Source organism: Oenanthe melanoleuca, chromosome 6 (genome assembly GCF_029582105.1).
Source record: "Oenanthe melanoleuca isolate GR-GAL-2019-014 chromosome 6, OMel1.0, whole genome shotgun sequence".
Lineage (NCBI taxonomy): Eukaryota > Metazoa > Chordata > Aves > Passeriformes > Muscicapidae > Oenanthe > Oenanthe melanoleuca.
This window is the reverse complement of record NC_079340.1, coordinates 22027425-22037597: the sequence shown is the minus strand read 5'-3', so window position 1 is coordinate 22037597 and position 10173 is coordinate 22027425. Positions and strand designations below refer to the sequence as shown.

Sequence of the window (10173 nt, the reverse complement as noted above, 5' to 3'; positions counted from 1 at the left end):
TGCCTTAGAACCACTCCATACCTGAATCCCTGATCAGCTCCTGTAAGCAAGACCCAGCACTAAAGCAGGGTTGAGTATTCTCTGAAGGAGGGGATGCCCATTTTGCACAGCCCCCAAGCTCTTCTGGGTAAGAGAGGAGCAAATACCAGCTTTCTCTTGAAAGTTCCATCCCATCCTTGAAAGCAGTGGTCAAAGCTCCCCTGCACTATGTCCCCATTCAACCTGCAGTGGGCCTTGCTCCCACATGTCAAGAAAGTGGCATCTGCACATTAAACCTGGAATTTGCTTCAAGGAAAACTGTGATTTTCACAAAACTCATCTAGGTCCAAAATACTGAGGCAATCTCCCACTTTCCACAGCTGTTCCCTTGGGAAGGAAATTGAAAAACCAGCAGCCTCAGCCCCATCCTGCACCTCACTGCCATCCTCATTCATCCCTGTCCAATATGTCTGTCCAGCCCCAACCCCTCCCTGGAAAGCATGAGGCTCAGTTAGACTAATACAAACTTTTAATGCACATATTAAATAAATATTTCAATCATTTCATATTCAATTTGTACACAACCGAAACAAAACGAAAATCCTTAAGGAAACAGGAAAAACCTCAAACAATCAAAAAAGATTGGATGAAAAGTCACCCCTGGTTCTGGCTCCTATCCAGTGTCTTTGTTTGCCCTCCCCGTGAAGAATAATTGGTTTAACCCTTTGGAGAGAGTCTCAGTCCCAGGGCAGCATGTGCAGAGCAGGGCTGGCTGAGGATGTTCACTCAAGAGATTTAATGTTTCCTTTGGGGTTTGGTTGCTGTTTTTTTTTCCCCCCCTAAATATAAATTTGGCTTTTGTCAAGACAAATTTGAAAGAAACCCTTTCCTAGGGGAGCAAGGGCAGCAGTATTTCTTATCAAAGAAGAAACCTGGAAGAGATAGTTGGCAATGAAAGCACCAACTATTATGACAAGATACTGAATATCACAACAAAACAGCCTGAAATGGCTCCACAATAATTTTTAAACTTTGTTTAATTTTATGGATGAAAACTTGCATCTCATAAAAAAATATAGACAGAAAAAAAATATTAATTTTTGGTGAGAAGTTCACATTTTCCACATGGGGAAAAAAAAAATAATACCGGTTATCAGCCTGCTCCACAGCAGCTGTACCTTAGTACTTTAAAACAAACCAAATGCCAAAGATGCTCCCGTGGGTAAGAGGTACCAAGTCAGTTCAGGACTTTCTCTGGGGAATCCATCACCCCTGTCCCCTCCTGAGAAAAAAAAGTAAGTTGAGAGTTGTGAAGCCAGCAGCATTCTCAGAAGGATGTGACTTCCAGCAACCCCTTGCTCAGCCAAAGAAGTAGGCACATCCGAGGAAAGAAAGCATCCAGTGGTCGTCACCCCAGGTGTCACAGCCAGCTCCCACTGGCAGTGTCCCCACGTCACCCAGGCTGCCAAAACCACCTAGGAGGTCTCCAGCCACCTCCAAAATAAATCCCCTCCTCTTAGCTGTTTTCCAGCCTCTCCATCTTCTCCAGCAAGCATAGCATTAGTTCAGTTCATTTAAGTAGCACATCGCTTCCAGATTTGGATTTCCACGGTTTTTTGCTTGTTTGTTTTAAACATTATTTTTTTTAAACTCCTTTCCCCCTAGAGCTACAAAACAAAATATTACAAAATAAAGCGCAACCCCAAACAGACTAGAACATTTCTAAGTGAAGGGCTCTTCTCCCTTCACCAGTCTTTGAATGTTTCATTACTTTTAAAGCTGGAGTACAAAAATAGAGCCTCTCTCATTTTTTTCCTTTTTTTTTTCTCCTTTTTTTTGTAAAAACCAAACACCCTCCCCCCAAAAGTACCAACAACTAGAGCAGGTAATTTTTTCTTTTTATCCTCCCCCCTCCCTTTTGTTTTGTTTAATGCCCATATGGGAAAGTCTCTACATATAGTCCACCAAGCTCAGAGGAGCATCCTCCAGGAGGGATGCAGGCGCATCAAGGGCCAGCTCTGGAGTTTCTAGTCCTTTTGCTCCTCCGGTTGAAGGGGTAGTTGAGGAACTCGAAGCGCCTGTGGGGCTCGGTGGTCTGGTGGCCCTTGGGCAGCCTCTTCATGAAGTGCACCTCGCGCTGGTGCTGCCGGGTCTTGGAGCCCTTGCGGGGGCGGCCCTTGCGGGTGAAGGCCATGTACCAGCCCTCGTACTTGGCGTTCTGCAGCGCCGTGTAGTTGTTCTCCAGCACGATCTCCGTGAACACGCAGTCCTTGCCTTTGCCGTTGCTCTGAGAAGGGGCGGGAGCAGAGGTTTAGCAACAGGCGCTCGCTCAGAGGGCAGCTTCTCACTGCTGTGGCAGCAGGGTTACAGAGCTTGAGAGCAGCCAAAGGCTCCCTTCTCTCACAAGCCAGAATTGCCCAAAATGTGCCTTTCCTTAACAAGCCACAGGGAGCAGGAACTGTGACAAACACTGCTTATTGCTGCTTTTGTACCAGTGTACCTTAACTTCCACTGCATTCCATAAGGGAACTTTTGCCTCCATCTGTGCCTGGATGTAAACAAAAGCAAACTCTCCATCCCAATTCACCCACCCATCCTGTCCCCCCTGGGGTCTTTAATACAGGAGGATCATTGAGTGGCAGGAGAAGTGACATGAGGTGAGTGGTGACACTGCCCACAGATGCAGGTGGTGGGGTAGCCAGGAACTGAGCTCCCCCATCATGGGCAGTAGCAGGACTATAGAGGGACCCACATCAGGCAGCCCCCAGGAAGCAATGCCGTGGAAAATCCTTGCAGATAATCATTGTTCTGCAGGGATTTTGCATGTCCAGCCCCCTGCCACTGGAAGGGGCATCAAGGCACAGAAGTAGCATGACAAACCAGCAGGTGGTGGGGTCTGTCCTTGGGGCCAGCCCCATGGAGCATCTTAACATTCCTGGCACTTGTACCATGTAATCGTGGAGAATAGACCAGCAATCCGCCTATTTGTTCGGAGAGATAGAAGGAATGTGCCCCACACGCACCCGCCCACCTCTCTGCTCCCCCTCAGGCTGCAGCATGGCTCGTCCCCCTGCCCCCAAAAGGCAGAGCTCTCCTCCTGGCAGTCCCCTGCCTTGCACCCTACCTTGCCAATCAGCTTCCCCTTCTTGTTCATGCAGATGTAGAAACCTGTGGCCGCCCCCTTGATACGCACGCGGCTCCCAAAGGTGTCTGTCTCCACGATGAGCTTGGCTGGGGAGAACAGCAGGGAGAGAGGGAGGGAGGTCAGAGGGGCTCTGGGATAGGGCTGGCACAGAGAAGGAGAGCCCAGCAATGCACCCTGATGCACTGATCTCTGGCAACTGAGCCAGAGAGAACCCTAAAATCAGCACATGAGGTGAAGAGACAGCCTGTCCCCACTTAACTTGCCCCATGTCCCTGCCTGACCTTGGACATGTCCCTTTGCCACCTTAAGCTGTGCAGGATGGGGAGTATCTCTGTTTTACCCCGCTCAACGGGGCTCAGTGGTTCAGGTGCCACAGAGGTGACCCAGATGGAGGCAGGGCAGTGAGCAGGGCACACGCTGGTTGGCAGATTTCAAGGCAGCCACCCTGCAAACCGAGGCAAGTCTGGGTGTGCCTGTGGGCAAGAACCAGACAGGCACCTTCTGGAAATGCACAGCGTCCTGCCAGCTGTCCCCAGCCCAGGGGACACGGCTCTGTGTCCCTCTGCCAGGCCAGGCTGCAGGAGGAGCAGTGACTTTGCAGCTGGCAGGGGAGGCGTGAAGGGTACAGCCACCCTTTTAATGCCTTTCACCTTTGCACGAGTCGAGAGGGCGTATTGATTTGGTCTCAGTTTTTTAATGGAGGCATCGATCGGAAGGAGCTATGCAAATCACTGGGTCGATGGGCTGCCTATAAATAGACCTGTCACCTTCCCTCCCTGCCTTCACCCTGGGAACCCAAGCCCCAAAGCCCAAGCATCCCCAGGGAAGGGGGAGGATGGGGACAGGACATCCTTCTTCCCAGTCCTGCAGCTGCTGTCCCCAGAGCAAGCCCGGGTGGGGATGGTGGCTACCTGTTTGCACCTCCAAAGCTCTGTCCTCTGCCGAGCACCAAAGAATCCCCCACGATGCTAAAAAGCCAGTGTGACTGTCCCATCACCTCCTGTCCAGCATCAGCCCACAGTACAGTAAGTGCTACCCAACAAGGCAGTCAGAGGACAGGCCACAAAGGTTCCAAGCCTACACTCTTATCAGGGGTTTAAGTCTGTTGATGCCTTATCTGTCCTCTCTGATCCCTGCACAAGGTTTGCTCAGTTTCTCAGGACTGTAGCTTGTACATCTCTAGCCCAGGATGCTCAGCCTCCAGCAAGCCCTAGCAAGGGCAGTGATGTGGCTCTGGAGTGGGAGGCTCTGCAGGAGGATGCTTTGAACAGCAGAAGAAGGCTCTAGGTGCACACTCAAGTAAAAGTGAGCCTAAATCACACTCTGGGCTAGGGGCAAATGGCCCTTCTGTCTCTGCAGTGCCTCGACCCTGCATCCCTCTTGTGATGGGTGCTGCTGAGGTCAATGGCACCAAGGGTGGGGACAGCAAGCAGGCAGTGCTAGCAGCTGCTGAGTTGACCAATGGAAAGGTCATCCCCAAATTTGCTGGGGCCAACTGATTTGGTGCTGTTAGGCAGGTCAAGCTTGATGTGCATGCAGGCACCCCCTCCCTGCACTCCCTCCTGTCAATATCACCCTGCAGCATCTCTTGTCCCCAGGCTACCACCCACTCACATCCCCCTACTCCTAGACAGTCCCAGATTGAACTCTGAGACAAGAAATTTGGGAAGAGCCAACTCCAGGCTGTGCTGATCAATGCCAGAGCCTGACAAGCACCTAGCATCCCCAAAATCACCCATGGGAGCGATGGCACTCTGCAAACAAAGCTTGGAGACAGTGACCCCCTATTTTCTATATTGGGGAAAGGGGTGGAATTGATCTTGGAGGCAGTAAAAGGTTTGAGGAGAATTGATTTTTCTCTGAGAGACAGAAAGACCTGGGAGGGAGGGAGGGAGGGAGGGAGGGATAAAGAGGGAAAGAGGGAGGGAGTGGAGAGGCCTTGGCCCCAGCAAGCACAAAACCCTGCTTTAAAGATGCATATTGCTTCTCTTTTGGACTTTTTTTTTTTCCCCCCCAAAGGGCAGCTGTGATTTACAGCCACCAGACGGGTTTGCTGCCCTGCACGAGCCCAGCCCATGTGTCACTCTGGCCCCCTTATCCACAGAGGATGAAGACAACCTGGCCCCAGAGATTTGCACCCCTAGACCCTTGCAGGCAACTTGTGAACCCTGCAAATTCCAATCCCAATCAACAAAAACCCTGGGCACAGACAAAAACCAGCAAGTGGGCAGAGAGCTGTGCTGCTGTTTCCAACCACTCACAGGGTGGAGTCCAAGCTGCAGCTGGCAGAGGTTTTTCTTGGTGGCAGGCACAGCCTGGGAGGGACAAGCTGGGCTGCACCGGCCGCCCGCCTTCCCTTAGAATTAAAAAAAGTCAATCAAATATTGACAATTAAGACAAATAACTGAAAACGCCGGACTCGATGTTAAGTCGGCTGTAAAAATGTCAGCGTGGGGAAAGGGGTCATCTGCAAAAATAAATCAACCCCTTTTACACGCCCACCCCCAAAAATAAGACTTAAAAAAAAAAAAAAAAAAAATAAGGCAGAAAGAAGGGCTTGAGGAGGGGGATCTTTGCTGCAGGAGTGGATTTCTAAATAATGTTTGGGGGAGACCTTTTTTTTCCCTTCCCTCTTTTGGGGAAGGGGGGAGGCTTAACGTTTTCAACTCTATTCTTTCATTTAAGTGACAGATTTATCCCAGTAAAATTATGTTTCATGCTCAAACTTTGAAGGGAAAGTGGCTACGTAAATGCTGAAAAAATGCAGCGAGACACACTTGATCCCCCAACTGGACTGCGAAGAGGAGAAAGTATTCAGGAAATGTTAAAAAAGGTGAAAGTAAGAAGCGTTTTAATAGTTCTTCCAGACATGGGGGCCTCCCTAGAGATTCATACAGAACAATCCTGAACCTCTATTTTAACATTTACAGACTTGCAACTCTTTTAAAACTTTACATCTGAAAAACTGCTTGTTCTCTTTCTGGTTTAGATCAGTCTTCATTTTCCTCCTTAGCTCTTCAAATGCTTAACCTTTTTTTATTACATTTTAATAGAGTTTTTCAAGCCACCACCAGTCCTCTCCTTCTGGCCGTATTTAAACCTGGTTGTTATTTAAATATGCACTAACTGTTTTTTAAAATCCAGGCGTTAGAGGTCTAAAACAAGATGGGATTTTCTTGTTTGTTGTTTTTTTTTTTTTTGCTTTGGAAATAAGCTACTGCCCTTTCAAGCTAGAGCTGCTCCAGGATGGGAATAATTCATTTGCAAGATTTATTCTGGATTGTATGGAACCTGCACTGTGCTAATACTGATAATGTCCAGCATGAAATTTTCAGCCAAAGCAAAATGAAGAAAAAGCCCCCTAAAGCCTGAAAGGTAATGAAAAAAATTGTTTCTACTAATCTACCCGAGGAAGAAAGGGAAGTTGCAGCTAATACCAAAGAAAAACTGTTGTGATAGGTATGTACAGCACATAGGAGCACAGCCCTGGGTGCAGGATCAGGCCTCCCACAGCCGGGAGTGCCGGGGCTCCCCGGCCCCACTGACCCTGCGCCGTGTTCCACCATCCCAACCTGCCTGCAGCTCACACCACCAAAGCACTGGGGCTCCGAGAGTCCCCAGCCCCAGAGAGGGTGGAGGTTTGGGGAGGGGGTGCCGGGGCAATCAGAGGGGCCGTGGCAGAGCTCAGGCTCTCACGCTCACAGTCCCTGCTTTGTCTCTGCAGACGCCGCAGCATCTTTGCCTGCGGCCGACTGCGCGCTGACCCTCTGCTCGGGATGTGCTTTGAGAAGGAAGGGATGGGACAGGAAAATGCCACTTTAGACAGTCCTAGTTCAGAAAAGGCTTCCAAAGCAGTCATTCCCCCTTTCTCCTCCCTGCCTCTTCTTTCTCAAATTCACTTTCCACTTCTATTGCAAAAGGAAGTCTCAGGGATTCCCATCCCTGCAAAGAGCTGGGACGAAATGTCTGATGATGCTCAGGATGCCGCAGCCTCAAGCCCTCTGAGTCAGGTGCAAACCACAAATTAAAGGGACAGAAGCAGAGCCTATCCTTCAAGAACTGGTCCCCTCCTTTGGCACAGGGAACCTGCCCTCACCTTGAATCACACAGCTGCTGATTGCTGACCCCTATGTTCTCCTTTTACAAGCCCCCACAAGCCGAACGATTTTAACGATTTCTGGCTAACAAACAGGACGGAAATCATCAATCGCCACGATGGGCTGAGAACACCTCCCCAGCTCCCCCCACGGCGTGTCCTTACCGTGCACATCCCCATCCTCTGCCATCGCATTGATTTTCTTGTTGTCCAAGATCTGCACATGTTTCCCGCTGGTCCGGCTGTACAGCTGGTAGGTACGGACAAGCCGCCGGCTGAGCTGATCTGTCACCAGGCTCTGCTCCCTCACATGCTGTGTAAAATTAGGTGGGGACTGAACAGTTACCTTTAGGAAATTAAAAAATATACGACACACCATTATAATCTCTACTCCTCAGCGGGGCAAATGGGCTGAGCCGAGATCGCCAGCCTCCAGCTGGGCTTTAGGGAAGCCAAGAGCCAGGACCGCGGCGCTGCCTCCTGTGCCATCAAAGCCTCTCCAGGAGAAGGAGCATTGAGCTCAGGGACACAGAGCCCTCTCCAAACATGCCCTAAGCAGAGGTGCGGGTAGCTCGAGAGTAGAACAGGGCTTGGTGACCCCAGAGGCCCCTCCAGGACTCAGTGGGTCCTGATTGGGACTGGGGTACCTTGAGATGGGCATCAAGGCTGGGAGCCAGAGGGGATCAAGGTGGGACATGCAGGATGGCACTGTGTTGCCCTCTCAAGGGGCTGATGCTTTCATCCCACACCTCTCTCACCTCTGCAGGGGCATACTACTGCTCCAGCTGCCCTGGGCACACACTCCAACAGTTTCAACTGCTGCCTGTCCTCCATGTCTCAGGCTCTTTATTTGCTCCCAAGTACCCCACTTATTAACCTCTTCAAACACAAAGTCCACAGAGACAGTAGAATTATGAGGCATAAGAATTACAAGAAAACCATACCCCAGGGCAGGTATTTAGCGGTATAATCACCCAAGAACACCAACATGCTGCCCGTGCAAACACAGCCCTCAACCCCAGTCAGCTGTTTGGTGCCAGCACAGGGTCATCCCCAGCCCAATCACACCCTTTAGTCCCGGAGCCGCAGCTAAGCCAGTCTTCTCCAGACCTGACACTGCTGCTCCTGGGCTTTAAATGATTTTCACGAGCGGCCAAACCTGCTCCCCCCTCAGCCCCGGCTTGTGAGCTGGCACAGAAATCTTTTTCCCCCCTTGTCTCAAATCCCTCTTTTAAGTCTGGAAAGTTTCGCTGCTCCCTGACATTTATAAAGATGTATTCTGAGCAAATGTTAGGAGATCGCTCCTTTCAACATCAGACGGCTGGGGCTACCCCGCACCACCCCCACGTCAAATGGGAAGATTTCCTCCTGTCTTAAACAACAACAGAAAACCACAATAAAAGCAAAAGCCACTGCTCTCCCAAAGCCAGTTTTATAGAGATATCTCCCCTTGACAATGTCACCTCTCTCCCTCTGCTTCTGCCTGTGCATGTGTGTTTCCTATAGATGGGTTTTGGATAATGCAGCAGGATTCTCTCCCCAGCTCTGATGAGGGTACCATGTGGAGGAGAGGTCATTAGCCCTGCTGCTATTTGGTCTCCATCTCATACTCCAAAATATTACAGCTATGTTTTTATACAACTGCCCAATCCCAGTGCTACGTTCCCTTCACTTTTCAGCTGGAAACTCCATTTTTTTGCCCTCCCGAGCTTCCAGGAAAATAACAATAATTTTAAAAAGTAGCTTAAAGGGCTTTTTAAACAAAGCTTCTGCACCTGTAATCTCAGGGGGAAGGGGGGCTTCACCCCGGTTTGGAGGCACACCGCTCCCAGCAACGCGTGCCGGCTGGTCTGCGGGTGTTGCACAAGCTCTGCCCGGGATGTTTAATCTATTCTTGTCACTTCTGTCTCTGCCGATACAAACCAGCGATGCTAAAGTCTGACACTTCTAAGCTGAATCAAAACCTGCGCTTTTTACTAAGGCTTTTGCAGGGTTTCCTCTCCTCGTTTTAATTCCGCTTTACTTTTTTGGATGAAGAAATATAGGAGGAGGGAAAAAACCGGAACAGAGGGATGGGGGTATTCACAGTGTAATTAGAGGTTGGGGAGACGGGAATTAAAGCTGCTTTAAGATAACCCTGCGTATTTCCTTGAAATCCCGGTACTCCCTGCCTCTCAGCCGGAGTTCCCCGCGTGCTATTTCGCGTCCCGGGAAAGACGGGGTTCCCCCTCAGCTCCGGCTTTTTACAACCAGGCAACTTTTATCTCCGGGGTTTTAAACTGCTCCTCTTCCCTGCGTCCCTCCGTGCCGAGCCGCTCGGCGGCGGCGGGGCACCCCCCATCCATCCCCGCGGGGCGAACAAAGCCGGGAGCGCAGCGGGCACTTACCTGGGCTTGCAGGCAGAGGACGAACAAGTGCATTAACCTGGGAGGGGGAAAAGCGGGAGAGAGGCGTGAGCCGGGGGGCTGCGGGCGCGGGGCAGGGAGGGCTGCGGCTGCCGGTACTCAACGTAGCTGAAGAGCGAAGAGCAGGGATCCATCGCGGCGCGGGTGCGGGGCCGGGGCCCGGCGGCTGCGGGGAGCGCCCGGGGGCGCGGCGCTGTCTCAGCTCCTCGGCTCCTCTCGCCCTGCCGGCACGTCCTCGCCCCAAAGAAAGGAGGGCACAAGCGGCTACAGAGGGGAAAGGCCCGGCGGCCCCTGCCGCGGGGAGCCCCCCGCCCGCTCCGCGGCCGCGCTGCCTCCTCGGGAGGCGAAGCCGCCCCGCAGCCCCGACGGCGGCAGCTGCTGAGGGCAAAGCCCGGCCGGACCCTCTCCCCTCCCGGCCCCGGCGGTACCTGCCCGAACGGAGCGAGTGGCGGGCCAGGTGCGGCCGCTAAGGGCCGGGCTCCGCGCTCAGCCGCCGGCGGGGCTCCCTCCCCACCCCGTGCCTCAGTTTCCCCATCCGTAAAACGGGG

The 10173-nt window shown here is 51.7% G+C and overlaps 1 protein-coding gene across 1 annotated transcript; it reads right to left on the bottom strand.

Annotated features, from left to right (window-relative positions):
• Nucleotides 1-1984: 1984 nt before the first annotated feature.
• FGF8 (fibroblast growth factor 8) lies at nucleotides 1985-9759 on the bottom strand. The gene is made up of 5 exons (XM_056495064.1): nucleotides 9725-9759; nucleotides 9608-9644; nucleotides 7386-7566; nucleotides 3104-3210; nucleotides 1985-2266 (listed from the first exon to the last, which is right to left on the bottom strand). The coding sequence occupies exons 1-5, from the start codon at nucleotides 9757-9759 to the stop codon at nucleotides 1985-1987; spliced, it is 642 nt and encodes a 213-aa protein (XP_056351039.1).
• Nucleotides 9760-10173: the final 414 nt, after the last annotated feature.

Bases quoted from the DNA above. Each gene is read 5' to 3' on its own strand.
- FGF8 (XM_056495064.1), bottom strand. From the start codon at position 9,759: ATGGATCCCTGCTCTTCGCTCTTCAGCTACGTTGA. The intron at 3,211-7,385 runs GTAAGGACACGC...TGTTCTCCCCAG, and splicing joins AGAGGATGGGGATGTGCACG to CCAAGCTCATCGTGGAGACA. The intron at 2,267-3,103 runs GTAGGGTGCAAG...GCCCCTTCTCAG, and splicing joins AGGGGAAGCTGATTGGCAAG to AGCAACGGCAAAGGCAAGGA.